Here is an 18,061-nt window from a genome sequence, read left to right on the forward strand (position 1 = left end):
TCGGGGCGCGAGGGAAGAGAGGGAGGGGCGAGGGCCAGAGCAGAAGGTCCGCGGCGTGCCAAAACGAGGCTCGACCGACAGATCGAGGATTGCTCGGCTGGCCGTGATCGGCGCGGATAATGATAGAGCGATAATAACGCCGCGACCTTCGGTGGAGGCATTCCACTCTGCTCTGGCGACGTGCGTGTAACGTGTTTATTGGAGTGTGATGAATTGGCGTGTTAGCATTGTCCTTTATTTCTGCTCGCGGGAGGATAAGAGCGCCCGATTTTTCAGCTCTCATTTGATGTTGAGTGTCGCATTAAGGCGCTTTTTTTGCCTATCGCGCCGCGCGCTTTGCATGCCATTAAAGCGCGAGCGAATCCAAGGCGTCGTGCTTTTATTATTGACTCTCAGCCGTCAGCTCGCTCGTTCGCCGCCTTTTCCTCTTATTATCTGATTGGAAACATGCGCGATCACCTTTGCTTTTGCTTCTCGTCTGTTTTTATCGACGACATTTTAATGCAACACGCGCACGCAGCTCTCATCGCTGATTTCATTTTTCACGATCAATATGGTCAAAGCGTGGAGGGCAATCAATGCAGGAGGCCGCCTCGTGCGTACTTCTATTTTCATGAATAAAATAATAATCCAAATATTCGGATCCATCCGATGACGATACCAACGAGAGCTGATCCCTCGCTTCGCTTCGCTTCGAATTCACGAGGCGCTCACTATTTATTACGCCGGCGCAACGTCGAATCAAATCAGCTGTCCGTGCGAATAGAATTCGATTCGCGTAAACGGCTGATTGTATTCTCCATCGCATTATTCGAGCCTGTCGTAAAATTCACGTAACATCAAAGTACAGTCGACGATCGAGAAATGAATCCAATCAACGACTGCGCGGCAGTAGTCCCAGCACAACCGCCTCGGATCGGGCTCCCAAGCGAGGCGTTCCGTCGCACAAGACTGTCACTCGCGCCAGAGAAGGTCGTCCCAACGACCCCGCGAGGGCGCGCGCGCGCGTCAAGTGCGTACCTCTCTCGCGGCTGCGGTGCCCGCGCGCGCAGCACTGCCGATCGGGCGACTCGCGATGCGCGGTGGCGGTGGTGGTGGTGGTGGTGGCGGCGGCGGCGGCAACGGCGGCGGCAGCTGTGCTCGCGAGCCGAACCGGTTCGCCGACATACGCACTCTCGTCGGTCGCGGCCGAGCGACGACTGCGCGCCTAAGCCAGCCAGGGTGGAAGCCGCGCAGGGCTACCGTGCGCGGTTCTCGAGGCAGAAGGACCTCGGAGCCGAGCGGAGTGGGATTTATTGTCGCGACGGTGCGCCCGATAATTCACCGCCGCGCCGCGGCAAGCCTTGGAGTATCGGCCGATGTATTGCACTTGGAATAATGAACGCCGAGTGTGTTTGTTCGGCGACGGCCCGCTCGGATGCGCGCGCGCGCGCGCGATAAAAAATGATTATTGACTTTTCGCCGAGCCATTTTTTAAAAATAATTACGCGGCAGCGACCAGCGCCGCCGTAAATAACGCATTCAATAATTCCCGATGCCATTCATGATAAATGCAATATTTACCTAAATACACGCTATCAATTATCGCGAACACGGCGCGCGCGTGACCCTCTTTCTGAAGAAAGAGCGCGAGAAGAGCGCACAAAAAAGCCAAAGGGACACGTCTCTGTCTCTCGCAATTTTTCTCGAAGAGAGAGGGAGAGAGCGACATGGGAGGAGGAGAGATAAAGAAGAGAAAACAAATTGAAAGAAAGGAAATAAACAAGGAGAAGTAAGAGATAAAAGGCGAACGATACACAGGCGCACGAAGACAGATGGAAAAAGGGAAAGAATAAAACAGCGAACGGCATGCGGCGGAGAAACGGGAATACGCGGTTCGGCGGCCGAGCGAGGAGGTCGAGGGGAGGGCCCCGTCGAAAAATCAGGAAGAAAGGACCCACGCGCTCTCACTTCCTCGTTGCTGCACTTTTATCGCACGCAAAAAAATTCTTTATCGGAATTCCGCTCGCAGCTCCTCTCCATTTTTTTTTCGTCTTCGGACGAAAAGGGAGGCGGGGGGGGGGGATAGCTGCGTTTGTGCAAGGCGTCAATCAAACGTCAACCGGATTCACTTCTACCGAGTTATACGAGCTGCGATAACAGGGCAGAGAACGACGAGATCCCAGCACTTGATAGAGTTTTTTGCCGTCAAAGTGTTTTATAGAGAGAGAGAGAGAGGGACGGGAAGCTTGATGCGCTTTATTCATGGCGTTTTTCATATTTTAGAAAGCTCGCGCAGAAAAAAATACGCAGAAAAAAATTTCCTTTTTTTTCAAAGCGCCGAGAAAGGATGAATGTTTTTATTGCCTCCGGATATTTTTTACGATATGCTCTGCAGATCGCAAGCGCATCAAAGTCGTAAGCTCTTCAACTTCTATTTTACGCATTGAAGTTATCTGCCTAACACAGCGGGTACTTTGAAAAGTCCCGATGAACATTTAATGAATCTATCGACGTAAGAGACTCAAAATGAGAGTTTGATGCTATATTTTTTATGGAGTTTGTAATAATAAGTATTGATTGATTGGTATTAAAGAAACTCTTTATCGACGCAACATTGCTAATTTCAAACGAGTTGTATCGATCGTAAAAATTAATAGGATCGTTTGAAACATGAATTTCATTTCATGTCGATACAGCTCCATCAACCGATTTGACATTGTCAAAAGTTGATACGTTAGCTCGTGCCGGTAAGACGAGAACCTGCTTGGCCAGTCAGTTTTATTAGGTTTCGAATGTGTCCAGGGCGTTGCTGGTCTGACTCGTTTACGCGGCAGACTCCTCGTTCAGTCGTTCATGTATAGAGTGGTACACGTGCTTCATGATCGCACGGACTTTTATCGATTTTTGTGTATGAATGTGCCGCTATAACGCTTTGTAAATTCATTATAGTGTGCGACAAGATGTGTGTAAACACGAATTAATCGTCGCTGGTATTCTAAAGTTCGTAGAGTAGTAGAGAACCAGCGCACCGCTCGCTGCACAAACTCGTTGACACTTCATATTTTATGCATTTTTGCGAATTTATATACTATCCGATTTATACGGCTTGGAAAGTCAGTTTTCACGAGTATAGAAGTAAATATGGCCAATCCAAATTTAAGAGTGAGTATCCCGTCAACATATTTTTGGAGTAGAGGACAGGTTATAAAATAGTCGATGAACGAATGGCATCACCGTTTGTCCGATCGTGGTGTTCGATCGTTGAAGCAATCTGAAGCTCGTTAGCAAGTATACGAACTTGAGTGTTAAATACATTACACCTTGAAATCACACAAAAGCTCAAGTGTCGAGCCAGATAGTATTCGAGGTAACAATTATTTAGCTCGCACTCAAGATCGAACTGAAGAACATTACAAATAACATTACAAATAATTACGTGCCCGAAACGCAAAAATAGATCTCGAGTGTTCAAAGTAGTTTGTGTCCAATTCGCAAAGAAAGTACAGCATCTTTTCAGAACCAAATTTTTTTTCGACTTATGTATTAACGCTCTTCAGTAAAAAATTAAAGACAAGAGAACTTAATTAAGAAATTACTCAACTTACTCCTTAAGTTTAGTTCTCTTTTCTCTCAGAACGTGAAAACTGCAAGAAGTTTCGAAACAGTATACGCAAATAAATATTTATGCATATATATAATTTTGTAGACACATTCAATAATTTACCTAGCGCATAAACTCGCTATTCTTTTCTTATCCGTGTTGCACAGAATCGTTAATAATGGTAATTGAAGATGGACTTTCGCATGTATTTTCTAGAAAAGTGAAAAGAAACCGTACAGCCAAACCCCGAATTCACTTCGTCCTAGTTTTTTACGTCTTATTATTTCAGTCGAGACATTATTATCGTGGTCTCTTTGTTAGAAATGAATCAGTTTTCAAAAGATATATAATATTTATGGTAGTTTCATCGTGAGTTACTTATTGAACAAAAAATAAGAATAAATCGCCAGTTGATTCAATAATCTCATCAAATACTAAATTGCAGGATGAGACATCAACGTACATGCAAAATTACTCTTCAGAAGTAGACATGTCAGAACTTGGTGCTTGTTGTCTCGACTTACTCCAATCTACATCAACTTCTACATCGGAAGCAACAGTAACGCACGCAGATCTGGTTATACCCGAAATAGATTACTTCAGTGAAATGATCGACAGAAATAGTATTGGTTATTGTAAAGAATTGGAAGAGCCGATAAATTCTACAGAACAATTACCACAAGATCTCGAGGAGATGATCAATTCGCTTAAACTGGAAGCAACTGTAAGTATCTTATTCAATTTTTAAATGATAAGCACACATACGAATATCATGAGCTGTACTAATTATAATAATCGCAATAGCAGAGCGCGAAAAATACGTTTGAAGATAAGACGATTGATTTCCATTACGGAACTGTGATACGAGATGCCGAAAATGCTCTCAATGAAGTTCAAAGCCAACCTGATACAACAAAGTCTAACTTAATGGTAGGGTACTATTCAAAACACTGTCAATTTATGGTGAATATTGTCAAACAAGAAAAAGCCTCTTGCATTGATGATAATTACAGTCGCTGTGATGAAGTGAGACTGAAGCAGTTACAGAGGGCTGAAAACCTTCTAGATAAATTAGCCAAATGTTTTACAGAAATATCAAATTCCTATAAAAAATAACATTTTTATAAAGAAAACAATTTTCTTATGAACATATTAATATTAAAGTTTAATATTTTTGCAATGATATTATATTAAAATTAGTCATTGATTAGATTAAAAATCAATAATCATGATATGTTATGTATACAAAACTATATATTAAACTAGTTTTTATATTGTGCAATAAATCATTTTAATATTAAAACACTCGTAATTAATGTAAATATACCCTTCATTTGTTAATTTATTCACATTAAGTCAAATGTCGATATATGTACACAAGCTGATATAAACAAAATCTACTTGGTCAGGTAGCTTCGCAATTTTAGTTCACTTGCAGAGTCGCTGTTGGCTCTCAATATCTGATGTTTTTTTGTTTACACACGGTTGCAGAGGTTAGGTTTCGATTTACATTGTTCTATGTTATCAGTCAGATGGCTAATTAACAGTAATCGTATTTATATATTGATCCATTTAAAATAAAAACAATAATGGTGGACAGATTTGATAGGAATATAGATAGGTCAGAGAGAGGGGACAGAAGAAAAGAAAGAGAAAAAATTGGTCTACGTGGAGTAGAAAGAGTATGGGGAAAATCTCCAACGCGGATTGAAGAGTAAGTATGATAAATTAGTTCAATCACTTTTAAGATTTATCGAATGATAAATTAATTTTTCTTTCTTTGTTTAGCACTGATGAGGAAGAGGAACAACTGAAACATCATAAGTCTAAACGCGAGAGTCAAGACATAGATCGTAAACGCAAAAAAAAAGAGAAAAAAAAGGTATTTATTAACCATTACATTATAAAAAACTAGATTGTATGCAACAACTATTGTTATTTGCAACAAATAAATTTATTTTAGAAAAGTAAGAAGCTGAAAAAGGAAAAGAAAATGAAAAAAGAGAAGAAAAAGAAAAAAAAGAAGAGGAAACATTCCAGCAATAGTTCTAGTGACAGTAGCTCAGATGAAGGAGAGCAGTGGGTTGAAAAAAGTGCTGTTATAGTGCAACCAAGTGTTAAGAAGAATACTGAATCTGAAGACAGTGAAGATGATGGTGTTGTTGGTCCAACTCTCAAACCTACAATTACACTTACTGCAAAAGAACTTGGCAGAGCTCTATTGCCTGGAGAAGGTGCTGCTATGGCTGCATATGTACAAGAAGGGAAACGAATTCCCAGGAGAGGAGAAATTGGTTTGACATCAGATGAAATTGCATCATACGAGTCTGTTGGATACGTTATGAGTGGTAGCAGGTACATTAATATTTCTTTTTTCCTTCATGCCCTTGTTTTTATTTTTTAAAAGCTTATACACAAATTTTTTTATTGCTCAGGCATCGTCGTATGGAGGCTGTGCGTATTCGTAAAGAAAATCAAATTTATTCAGCAGATGAAAAGAGAGCTTTAGCTATGTTCAGCAAAGAAGAGAGACAGAAGAGAGAAAATCTTATATTAGGACAATTCAGAGATATGATATCTGAAAAGAAAAAGCTGGCTCAGGAAAAACATAAAGAGTAATTAATTAATTAAGTTGTAATAATTTGAAACTGATATGCTGTCTTGGCCAAACTGACAAAAATAATTCATTATATGGTGTAAATATGTTGTAAAATTGATGGCCATTCCTGCTTGTCTTGTTGTTTTAAAAAATATCATAGAATAATTAATGATAATTTTAAGTAATAATTTGTAAATAATCATCAAGTAAATGTTGGAGGAAATTACATTTATTGCAAAAGAAATAAAATATTTTTTACAATGATTTTTATATATGTTATTCACTTTTGTCTACTTTCCCAATCAAGCCATCCTCCTAGATAATTATAAGCACTGTAACGAATATGTCGATTAGTAATTCTATGAATGATAAAGTGGAATAAAAGCTGTCTTACTTTGTATATCCTAATTTTTGTAAATCAGATTGAACTGCACCACTTCTTTTGCCTAATTTACAACTTAAAATGATTTTAGTGTCTGCAGCAGGCTGCTTTTTATTGTATTTTTTTTCAAACTCTTCACTAGATAGATTTACCAAAGCATTGGCAACTTCTCCCACTGTGATAAATATAGAAGAATTTTATCTTTAACTAATAAAATTAAAAAATAGTTTCATGAATATTAAATGTAATTCACTTGGGATATGAATGCTCCCTGGTAATTTTCCAGTTTCTTGTATTTCAGAATTTTCTCTAACATCAATAATCAACACTTTATCATCTTTCTGTGCTTTCAATATGTCATTATATTCAACAATAAAATTTCTATTTGTTTCTGGTGATGCACTATTATGGATTCCACTTATAGCAGTAAAATTACAAGCATTTTTACCTACATATGAATAGTTACTAATTAGATCCTATAGAAACATCATTCAAATTAAAAAAAAAATGAATATATAAAGCATGTATTGATTTTTGGTAATAGTTGTACCTACCTGTTGAGGTTATTAAGCAAATAGAATTACTGTTAAATAGTTCAACACTATTTGTAAAATATAACTTATTATTAGTATATTTAGCAGAAGTAGACAATTTTTGAAATTGTTGACCTTTCAATAAAGAAATAACTGATTTAAAACTATTTATTTTTTTCACAAACATTGTAAGTGAAATGGAGATAATATATATAGTACTTTAAAACTGTGTCATTTTATCATTGGTCAATAATGCAGAACTTAAAACTACTACAAAATAAAATTTTCAAAATTACATTTATTATTGTCAATTTAATAATTTTTAATTTTTTGATCGAGATTGATAAAAGATATATTATTTTATATATATTATCTAAATAAAAATTACTGATATTTTACTTTGAGTACTCTTTTATACACTCTAATTAAAAAATATGTTCAACTACTAATAAAGCATATGTTTAATTTCATTATGTGTACAAAAATAAAAAATTATTTCATATTTTCCTTAAAATAACTAAATAATTAAATAGAAGTTTTTATTATTTCTTTTGATGCTTCTCCCAATCTGCCCAGCCTCCTGAATAATTAAGAACACTGCAAAATACAATATATCGCATAAATAAAAAAACCTCGTAAAAATATGTATTCATTAATGTACAGACAATATATTACTTTTTATATCCTGCATTTTGCAACTCTGCTTGAACTTTTGCACTTCGTCCACCAAGTCTGCAACTTGTGATAATTTGCGTATCTAAAGAAGGCTTTTTCTTGCCATACGTCTTTTCAAACTCCTCATTCGATAGATTTAGTTCATTCATTACTTCTTTCACTGTAAAGATATAGTTCCAATTATTTTTGTTACATTACTTAAGTGATTTGTAATACAGAAATAAAAGAGTTACTTGGTATGTGAATGCTTCCTGGTAATTTTCCAGTTTCTTGTATTTCGGAATTTTCCCTAACATCAAGAATTAAAATTTTATCATCTTTTTGAGCTTCTAACATTTTGTTGTAATCAATTAAACCTCCATTCATTATTGGTGTTGTATCTTATCTGTTGATTATAACAGAAAAATTATAGAAAACTACACCTTCTAAAAAAAAATAAAAGAAAATAATTCCAAATAGTTTATCAAAGTAAATAAGTTCAAAAATTATAGTCACCCATACATCAATATTCATAAAAGCATAACAACTATAGTCATTTTAATTTTACCTACCTGCACGTAAAACAAAAGTTCAATGAATTATGTTGACTGAATGGCTTGGGTTCACTTGTATATGTTTTGGTAACTTTAATGAATCAGCATTAAATGTCTGAACGAGTAAGATAAATACCACACAGATAATTGTTAACTCAGCTGAAAGTATCAGACATTCTTGGAATAACCACAAGATGTCCACAAACATGAGATGCACAAAAATAGAATCAATATCATTTATCGTCAGTCAATAAGATAGGTATAAATAAGACCAATTATAATTTAAATCAAAGGTAAAAAGCTAAATTCTCATGAACAAACAATTTTTTATTAACTTCCTATGTAATGCTAAACAAAAAATATAACTCATAATCAACATTTATAATAATTTCTTAACTTTTTTATATTACCCTTTAAAAATAGGAAATATAATTTATATTTAAATAATTAAAAAAATAATTTCTCTTGGAATAGTATAATAGCTTATAGTTAAAATATTTTTATCATAAGTCAAGATGAAGTATAAATTATCAATACTTTTATAAAAGATGAATTAATTAAAAAAGAGTATCGTTGATAATTTATAGTTAATTTGAATATTTGTAGTAGATTACACAATAAATAAAAGAAAATATATAATATTACATACATACCCCAAGTGCGGCTTGTCTTAGGTATCAATCATCAACGAGAAATCTGAACTGTTTACAAAGCTGTCTAACCACTTTCTCCAAAATACTTAACGACAGACAAGGAATGCCATAAATTTTGTCTTTTGTAATCCACACTGTATGATTATCATATTAAAGCAGCAAGAATAAATTTATATAAATAAAAGGTGGATTCCAATGTAATATGATCTGAGCAACACCAACGCAAAACAACAAAATAACGTAATTTATCTAGCACAAAAACCAACGCAGAAATCGATCTCATTTAAACGCTGCAATTATTATTTAAAAATCTCATTATGTTGTTAGTCTTTATTACAACACTTCGTATTTTTTTTATTTTGATCATATTATTATATTTTTAACAGATGAAATAATCGTTCTCAACAATGTGAATGAAATAATACACTCGAATGAGACTGGTGACACTCCGAGAGTCCGAAATACCGCGAAAGATCAGTTCGGCTTTATTGTTTTGTTTCTGATTATTTTGAAGAACGGTTTCCCGGAATTTTTTTCAATACCCAGAAAAGTTGCAAAAATGAATGAAAACAAATATATGATAGCGAAAATTGCATAAAAATATTTGCTTTCAAAATTCTAGTCAATTTCAAACTTTCTAATATAACTCACGCAAGAGTTAATATATTGGCCTCACCATTTTTTATTTGAATTGGATCCTAATCAGCTCCTTTCATTGATTTAAAAATATTCACTATTAAACGTTATAACACAAAGAAGACTTACAAAGTAAAATCTTGTTATTTAAATTTTACTTAAATTTTATTCTTTTAAATAATGATGTAAACAATGTTCAACTTTGAAATAAATTATATCTAAAATAAATAGTTAAGAAAAACAGCCGTTACAACTAAATCTTTTATTGTTTATTTCAGTCTATAATCGACTTCCTGCATACAAAAAAATAAGAATTTTTATTGAAGCAAAATAGATTATTAGATTTTGCGTACTACTATTTGAAATATATATATATACTTTTATAAGTTCTATAACTATAGGATTTTTCTAGACGTATTTTTTCTCGGATTTTCTAATTAGATAGATTCAATTCATTCATTACCTATTTTACAGTGCAAAATTTATTGGAAATTTTCCATTTCTATTTGCGAGTAATTCAGTATTATATAAAATAAAAAGTCACTTAATACCTGTAATATTTCCTAGTATCTTCCCGCTTTCTTCTATTTCAAAAATTTCTCCAACGTCAATAAATGAAACTTTATTATTTTATACCAACACTTTATTATATTAGCATCCGAACTTTCACACATTTTTCCTGATGTATCTGTTTTGCTTATGAAGGAAGAACCATGTATGTTACTGATACCTTTTACCAACGGAAACGTAAGCTCTTCAGATACCGGATCAAAGTACATTGATAATAATCGAGCGTTATTTACATATTGATAAAAGCACTCAAGTTATAACTGTACTGTTAGTCGTGATTTCAACTACCTGTCGACGTACATTGAGGTGATTTTAAGAGTTACAGAAAACTCTTGATTGTATTATGTAAAAATTGTTCGCAATATGATTTTAAGCGGTCAGCAGAATAGATGAGAAAGCAAGGCCGTATATCATGCCTTGCATGGTGGTCCATTGCATCATTTATATGCCTACTATAGCTGACCACTATGGATGCTTAGAAAATTGCAAATCGTTTAATAATTCTTCGATTTAAAAATTCAAAATTTTTATAAGAATACAACTATGTTACTCTGCCATATAAAGTAGTCAGGGTTTAATCAGGAAACTTTCGTTCGTTTTGGAATAATTGATAATTTTGTATCTACAATCAATAACTTAGAAAAGAATAGTTCCGTCGGCCTGAAAGTTAAATAATAGAATTTATTTACGTAATAGCTCGTTAAAATGCTACTATTCACTTTATTAAATATTTATTCAGAGCTAGATAAAAATAATATTTACTATAGAAAGAAATATTTACAAGTTGACATTCTAATAACAGTGACGAAATATAAATTTACTTTCAAATCTTGACGTTATATTAAAAAAAATTTACTCAGTACTGACAGGATATACGAATGTGTTTTCGACTTAAAAGGGATGCGATATCATCTCATGTCTATGTTAATTCAGATTCAAAATTCCGGACATATTTCAATGGCATTTATTCGGAATTCACTCGGTCATTCAGAATGAAATAATAAAATTTGAGTGTTCAATATCTCCCCAACAGACCATAACATTTAAATTATATTCAATTTGTTTATGTTTGAGGATAAAACAGTTGAGATTTGAATGTTGGTAATTGATTTATTTAAATTGAAAACACTGGCGAGTAGTAAAATAAGTTACGGTATGAAATTACAAATAACTGTTACTCATAGTTAACTTTAATTAAAACAACAATAAAAAAGAGCTATGTACAATGAATTCTCTTAATAAAGTTCAATACACTCATCAACCTTTATCTATAATACTTTCTTACGAAATATATCAATAGGCAATAAAAATATACTTGTATAAATTATGCATAAAAACTAAATAGTTAAGTGAATTCTCAGCGTAATAATACAAGTATAAATCCAGTTTTATCTTTCCTGCTTAGTCTCGCACGCGGTTGTAATGTAAATGGGCATACCGGATCCGTCGTAGTATCCATAAATCGGCTGGCCAGCCGCGGACGGCTGAATCATTGGCACAGGTTGTACGAACGGTAGCATCTGCACAGGGGTAGCTGGCAACGATATGCCCGCGTTGTTTTTGCTGTGACCCAGGGTCGAGCCGTTGTAGGAGCCGACGTAGAGATCTTGATTGATTTTCCCACTGTAGACGCTTGCTGGTCGCAGCATCGACGCCTCGTGTATACTCGGTGCCATAGTGGCGTGCATCTGCGCCTCGTTCATCTGATTGCTCCAGCGTAACCGGCAAATGCAGATGATGATGACGACGATCGCGATGAATGCCACCACGCCGCCGACGATTCCGATGATCAGTGTGTCGTCGGTGCCGTTTATCGAGCCTATCGACACGTTCATGAAATTGTCGCCGTTGTTGCTTTGCGGATGCCTCGAACTCTGTAATCGCCACAATTCGATACGTCAAACCGAGCGAACGCCCCATTGTCGTCCACGTAAAAACATCTCAAATTTACCTGAGTAGCCGAAGCAACGGTCCAAATGATTTCCGGCTCCATACTCGTCGACGGCCTCCTTGCATTGGTAGTCGCTTCGGTGTGCTCCGTTTGAAACACAGTCGTTTTCTCCGGCTCGCACGACAGCTGATCCTCCAACAAGTCGTTCAGAGATTGATTTTTCAGTGACTCGGGAGCGGTACACTCGATGGAATTGTCGCTGGCGCTTGCGGCGTTCTTGCTCCACCTCCACAAGTACTTGACGCTGCAGTCGCACTTGATTTGGATGTCGAGCCCCTTCATTTGGAAAGCGTTGTTTCGCTCCTCGAACACCGCAGCGAGCTGCTGTGGGATCGTTTTCAATTTGCTGCCAGCCACGTTCAGTTCGATCTTGGTCGAACGTGGTACGGGGAACAACAGCGTCGACGGGATCGCCTCTATCGAGGTATTCTTCAATCCTAGCGAAAGCTGCTGCGCCTTAATGCCAACGAGCAAACTGGACAGGACGTTATTCAGCCGATCGCCTCTCAGACTCAAGGATCTCAGGCGCGGATGCATCCTCACGGATAACTGCTCGTTGCCCGCGTTCAAGTCCTTGATCTCGATATCCAACACTTTCAAGCTATTCATGCCTTTCGTGATACCCTGCACGTCGAAGTAGCCCAGTCTCGGGTAATTGTGAGCTTCTAGCCTGCGGAGTTTGGTCATCGATTTGAAAGCATTCTTCTCGATCCTCGTGCAATTCTCCAAGTCGACGATCTTCAGCTCTTTCAGAGTCTCGAATCCGTGCAAAGAACTCTCGTTAATGGCCTTGATGTCGTTGCTCGAGATGTCGAGACTCTTCAGCATCGGGGGTGTACCGAACGCATTCGCAATCATGCTCACGGTCGGCAGCTTATTCTTTGATACGTTCAGCTCCTCCAGCATCGTCGTACGCTCGAAAGCCGACGATTCGATGACGTCCAGATTGTTTCGCGACAAATCGAGGCGTCGTAAAAACGGCGCTTCCACTTTCGATATTCTGTGAATCCCGCAAGATGCCATGTTCAACGAGCGTAACACTTTCGCCTCGCTGAGTATTCTGAAGCTGGAGTTTTCGCTCAAAGGATTTTCCGAGAGATCTAACTCCTTGACAGTGTCGATGATGTCCTGATTGAATACCTCCGACAGGCGATTACGAGCGACGTTCAAACTCAGGAGATTAGACATCTGCTTTCTCAGTGCCTCCGTAGGGATCTCGATGAACTTGTTGCCCGAGATATCGACGCTTTCCAAGCTGCGGATTCTCGAAGTGTCGAATATTTTGTCCGGTAGCGAATTCAACCGGTTGTTCATCAAATCGATCTTTTCCAGCCGGAGAACGCCTTCGAGCATCCTCTCGCTCAAGCTCTCCAGTCGGTTTCTGGAGAGATCGAGCTGCTGCAGTTGCGTCGAATTGTGGAATGCTAACTCGTCCACAGTTTCGATCCGGTTTCCCGATAAATCAAGCTCTCGTAGTCGTGCTATTTGAGCGAAACCGAACTCACCGATGGAGCTGATGCGATTATCCGACAGATTCAGATACTCGATGAATTGTAGATTCTTGACGAATTCGCTTGGGAAAGTAGAGAAACGATTGCCAGCAAGGTTCACTTGCTTTAGTCTCGGATGGATCAGGAACGAAGTGGGCGTCAGATGCTCCAATTGGTTATGGGACAGGTCCAAGTATTCCAAACCTGTGCCAGTGTTGAAGTATTCTCCAGCGAAGACTCTCAGCTTGTTGCGACGAAGGTTCAAGCTATAAAGATTGATCAATCCCACGAATGCTTCGGTTTCAATCTCCTCGATCTGATTGTACGACAAGTCGATGCTGGTGAGATTGAACAAGTGCTTGAACGTGTTCTCTCCGATCTTGCGCAGCCTGTTGCCGGAGAGCGAAATTCTCTCGAGATTCAGGAGATTCAGCAGCAGAACCGGCGGCAGTATCTGCAGGCCAGTCCTGGAGACGTCCAGAGAGAGCAAGGAGCGCGGGAACAGCGGTGGAAATCCGCCGTAGAGTGGATTATCGCTGATATTGAGGTGCAACAGCCGATTGAGGTGCTTGAACGTTTCCGGCGCGACTTTTTTCAAATGATTGCCAGCCAGGTTCAACGACTGCAGCCACCGCAACGGGATCTCTCCGACGGCGGCGAGTCGATTGTACGAAAGATCAAGATGAATGAGCGTGTCCTCAACACCCACGAAGGTCTGTGGATTGATATGTGGTATCATGTTGTCGGACAAATTGATGCTCAAGAGCTTATCGAAGTGTGCGAATAGCCGAGCTGGCAGCTCGCGCACAAGATTGTGTGTCAGGCTGAAAGTTATGAGGCGAGGCGCACTGGCGTGAACGAGCTCGCTCGACAATACCGCGATTCGGTTGTAATCCAGCTGCAAATTGACCAGCGCCGGCAGGCGCGCCAGTGCTGCCGACGGCACGAGGAGTATGTTGTTGTCTTGCAACGACAGCCGCTTCAAGTTGAGCAGTCCTTCGAACGCCGACTCTTCGATCTTTGTGGGAAAAGGAAGAAGAAATAACGGACGTGAATGGTCGCGAGCGAGAAGGAAGAGCGATTACGTTCGCGCGGTCGACTGAACTTACGGCGCGCAAGGCGTTGAGGCTCAAGTCAAGCCGAACTAAGGATGCGAGATCGGTGAAAGTGTTGACGCCTAAGCGCCCGATGTTGTTGCGGCTCAGGTCCAACACCTCGACGCTTCTCACGCTCGTCAGATGCGCACGTTCGAGTTCCTTGAAAAGAAAAGAAAAGCAGAGGCGTGGTTACGGCTTCGGCCGATTCTCGCTCGCGCCGATTGGTCCTTACGAGCACACTCACAGTTATTAGATTATTGGAAAAGTTAAGCGACTGAAGGATTCTTTGGTGGCGAAGCGCCTCGGTCGGGAATTGCTCCAAAAAGTTGGACGATATGTCGAGCTGCTTGAGGTTGTATGCCCCTGGAACGCGCGTGCAACGATCAATAATGAATGTTAATCGAAGCAACTTTCTAGCCTTCGTTTTCACTCCATATGCGAGGCGTTAAAGAAACACAAAAGGCACGAAGAGGTGCGTTCGCTGACCTTTGAGCACATCGCTGTTCAGGTGCTGCAGCTCGTTGTTGGATAGATTGAGGAATGAGAGTGCCGCCATCCCCGAGAACGCCCCGTCCTCCAGGTGCGACAGCTCGTTGCCGCTGACGTCGAGCCGTTGCAAATGCGCTGCCAGCGGCGAGAACGCGCCTCGTTGTATCGTGGCTGCAAATGCACCTCCCGTGAGTACGCGGCAAGTGAGACGGCCGAGAGCGAGCGAACGTACCGATGTCGTTTCCGGCGAGGCCGAGCGTCTTGAGGGCGGCGGGCCCCTTGAGCGAGTCGATCGGCGGCTGCCTCAGGCTATTCCCGTCCAGGTAGAGCTCGTCGAGTTGGCTGCAGCCCTTGAGGATCCCCTCCTCGATGCTCCGAATGCCGTTGTCTCGCAGATCGAGCAGCCGCAGCCCCGACAGCTCGTGAAACTCGTAGCTCGAGAATATCGGATTCAAGCTGTCGCCCAGGGCGTTGCTCGCCAGGCGCAGCTCGCGCAGGCTCGTGCGACCCTGCAGCTTGCGATCCATCACGCGATGAATCAGGTTGCCGCCGAGGTCGAGCTTCTCCAGACCGTCCGGCAGCACGGCCAGCGTACTGGCGGGCAGCTCCTGGTGTCCGCAGCCGCGCTGACTGAACGAGATGATGGGCTGGCCCTCGAGATTGGCCAGCGCGTCGTCGGACAGTATCATGCGATCGCAGTCGAGCTCTAGCGCGAGCGTGGTCCTGTTGAGGCCGGACACGGTGATCGCGCATCGGCACGGCACGCGCAGGTCGCGCTTCACCTCCACGCACGGGTGCCATCGGGCGTCGTGCGCCAGCGCCAGCGACGTTGTCGCCGACAGCAGCAACAGCAGCAGCAGCAGCGGCGGCGGCAGCGGCAGGCTCCCCGAGCAGCGCGGGGCGCTGAAAGTGGAGCACGGTTGGTCGGCGCGTTCTCCGGGGGTTCGCCGCTTGCGAAATGCCGCGCGCCGCCGCTGCGATCGCCCAACTGTTTCGATACGCGCGCTCTCGTGCACGTGGGAGTCGTTTCGCTCGCGTATCCACGCTGCGCGGCAGTTACGGGTAATGGCTCGGAGCGAAGCACATTCAATTATCCTTGCGTTTCGTCAACAGTCCTTTTCTTTACAGTTATTATCCCTCCCGAACGAAGAGCTATTCGAATGAGCATAATTTTGCGCTTGTTAGAAAAAGCAAAAGTTTTGCGAAACCAGTTAAAGCGGCGAAATTACATTGTCTCTAATTTTCTGTACTTTCAGCGGATTCGTTCGGCGTAACGACCGTGCGATCAGCGTAGCCGCGGTCGATGATTAAGAGCGGCTTGGTCCGCGTCAGTGCTGCTGAAATCCGAAAGGAGTCTGAAATGCCAATGGCTCGATTTCGTCTCGTCGCTCGAGCTACTGCGCGTAATGTATCGCAAGGTTGAACGCGCCGAGAATTCCAGCGACGCAGCGCGCCCGACTACTCCAATTAGAAAGTAAACATTGTCATTCTCGAGCGAGAGAAGAAAAAAAAAGAGAGCTCCGAAAGCTCGCGGCTTCCTCGAGTTTGCTCGTTCCTTGGCGCGCGTATACCGTTTTTCGAACCGCTAAAGTAGGCGCAACCGTCGAATCAACGAGCGCAGGCCCCCTGTCTCGGCGCGTGCGAAAAACAGGTCTAATCTAAATATCTCTGCGCCGCGCGCGGTGCGAAGCGAGCCCGTGAATGAACGCGCCCGCCGACTGGTTTCCCACGGCTTTCAACCGATAGAGGATCATTCTCCCGCGCGCCCCGGCTTTTCCATCCGCCTTCTTATTTTTCCGAGGTCCCTGCTCCCCTTCGCGGCAGCCATTCCACTCGTGACTGTCGTTGCGACATCGCGACAACGGGGCACACGCTCGGCCGATTTCCGATTATTGTCCAGGCGGCGGCAAACGCGGAGGCATTCGGCGAGAGAGCGAGAGAAAAAGCAAGGCGCGTCGCGTCTCCACTCACTTCATTTCTCGACAGCTTTCTCCTATCGGATCGTTGTTGTCCTCTCCTCCGGCTGCTCCTCCCGGTCGTGGCAGTCTACGTTGTCGCCTGGCGCCGAACTGCCAGTCTCATCTCACTTCACTTGTCTCGGCTCTCGCACGCCCGGCAAACGAGGCGTCGCGCAGGGACTCGGAGCGACGACTAGTGGCGCATAGCTGCGCGCGGCGGACCAGCCAGAAATAGCAGAGCGCGAGCGCGTGGAGACAAAAAGGCACGGCGCTGAGAGCAGGAGACGGCAGCTTCGGCTCGAGAGCTGCCCCACGGCGCACTGCTGGACGCGCGCAAGGTTGCGAGCTGCCGCGCCGCGCGCTCGCTCGCCCCGTTCGGCGACGCTCGGCTCCGTTCGGTGAACCGGCTCCTCTCTCTCTTACTCTCTCTCTCGCTCTCTCTCTCTCTGTCTCTCGCTCTCTGTCTCTGCCGCGCGCGCCGTGGAAAATCGGCAGCGCGATCGCCTGGCATCCCTCTCCACGAGCCTGCGAATTCTTCCTCGGCGAGTGTGCCGAGCGAGCGCCGCGGAGAAGCTCTCCTCGTCTCTCCGAAGGCGAACGTGCGAAACCGATCGTCGGCGCGCCTCCGCGCTCGACACTCGCGATTGGCGCTCGGACTTGGCGCGGCTTTCTTTTTGCCGAGCCCCGAGCCCCGAGTCCCGAGCCGCGGAGCCGTCGGCGCGCCGCGGGCGCGGACGTCCGACGTGCAAATAGCGCCGCCGCCGCCGCCGCCGCCGCGAGACATAACGGATAATTCAGAAGCGAATGACCGCTGCGCGAGGCGAGGAGGAGCGGGATGGCGGGGAGGAGAGGGGAGCAGCGCGGAGGAGAAAATCCGCGGCTGAGAAAGGAACGGCTCGAAAAAGCCGACGG

General features: G+C 42.3%; 5 protein-coding genes across 7 annotated transcripts; 2 read left to right on the forward strand and 3 right to left on the reverse strand.

Annotated features, from left to right (window-relative positions):
• The first annotated feature begins 2,857 nt into the window (after positions 1 to 2,857).
• LOC131662748 (uncharacterized) lies at positions 2,858 to 4,809 on the forward strand. 2 transcript variants are annotated; one of them, XM_058932640.1, is made up of 3 exons: positions 2,858 to 3,144; positions 4,029 to 4,307; positions 4,388 to 4,809. In XM_058932640.1, exons 1-3 carry the CDS (start codon positions 3,124 to 3,126, stop codon positions 4,697 to 4,699), a joined length of 612 nt encoding a protein of 203 aa, XP_058788623.1. In that variant the 5' UTR covers positions 2,858 to 3,123; the 3' UTR covers positions 4,700 to 4,809. The 2 variants fall into 2 exon arrangements, with proteins under 2 accessions (XP_058788623.1, XP_058788624.1); XM_058932641.1 differs by having other exon boundaries at positions 4,391 to 4,809.
• A 255-nt stretch (positions 4,810 to 5,064) lies between these two features.
• LOC131662747 (NKAP family protein CG6066) lies at positions 5,065 to 6,221 on the forward strand. The gene is made up of 4 exons (XM_058932639.1): positions 5,065 to 5,297; positions 5,372 to 5,465; positions 5,547 to 5,938; positions 6,019 to 6,221. Exons 1-4 carry the CDS (start codon positions 5,173 to 5,175, stop codon positions 6,200 to 6,202), a joined length of 795 nt encoding a protein of 264 aa, XP_058788622.1. The 5' UTR covers positions 5,065 to 5,172; the 3' UTR covers positions 6,203 to 6,221.
• Positions 6,222 to 6,398: 177 nt separating this feature from the next.
• Positions 6,399 to 7,294, reverse strand: LOC131662749 (rhodanese domain-containing protein CG4456-like). The gene is made up of 4 exons (XM_058932642.1): positions 7,119 to 7,294; positions 6,818 to 7,012; positions 6,577 to 6,739; positions 6,399 to 6,514 (listed from the first exon to the last, which is right to left on the reverse strand). The coding sequence occupies exons 1-4, from the start codon at positions 7,282 to 7,284 to the stop codon at positions 6,463 to 6,465; spliced, it is 576 nt and encodes a 191-aa protein (XP_058788625.1). The 5' UTR covers positions 7,285 to 7,294; the 3' UTR covers positions 6,399 to 6,462.
• Positions 7,295 to 7,472: 178 nt separating this feature from the next.
• On the reverse strand, positions 7,473 to 8,480 carry LOC131662750 (rhodanese domain-containing protein CG4456-like). Of its 2 annotated transcripts, none has more exons than XM_058932644.1 (4): positions 8,324 to 8,480; positions 8,006 to 8,157; positions 7,773 to 7,932; positions 7,473 to 7,694 (listed from the first exon to the last, which is right to left on the reverse strand). In XM_058932644.1, exons 2-4 carry the CDS (start codon positions 8,136 to 8,138, stop codon positions 7,640 to 7,642), a joined length of 348 nt encoding a protein of 115 aa, XP_058788627.1. In that variant the 5' UTR covers positions 8,139 to 8,157; positions 8,324 to 8,480; the 3' UTR covers positions 7,473 to 7,639. The 2 variants fall into 2 exon arrangements, with proteins under 2 accessions (XP_058788627.1, XP_058788626.1); XM_058932643.1 differs by having other exon boundaries at positions 7,474 to 7,694; positions 8,006 to 8,197.
• Positions 8,481 to 11,403: 2,923 nt separating this feature from the next.
• On the reverse strand, positions 11,404 to 17,358 carry LOC131675647 (protein artichoke). Its single transcript, XM_058954686.1, has 7 exons — positions 17,163 to 17,358; positions 15,424 to 16,094; positions 15,189 to 15,362; positions 14,947 to 15,065; positions 14,715 to 14,861; positions 12,116 to 14,623; positions 11,404 to 12,038 (listed from the first exon to the last, which is right to left on the reverse strand). Exons 1-7 carry the CDS (start codon positions 17,165 to 17,167, stop codon positions 11,553 to 11,555), a joined length of 4,110 nt encoding a protein of 1,369 aa, XP_058810669.1. The 5' UTR covers positions 17,168 to 17,358; the 3' UTR covers positions 11,404 to 11,552.
• Positions 17,359 to 18,061: the final 703 nt, after the last annotated feature.

This window comes from Phymastichus coffea, unplaced genomic scaffold, assembly GCF_024137745.1.
Source record: "Phymastichus coffea isolate CEN01 unplaced genomic scaffold, Cenicafe_Pcof_1.1 PCOF00028, whole genome shotgun sequence".
NCBI classification, from domain to species: domain Eukaryota; kingdom Metazoa; phylum Arthropoda; class Insecta; order Hymenoptera; family Eulophidae; genus Phymastichus; species Phymastichus coffea.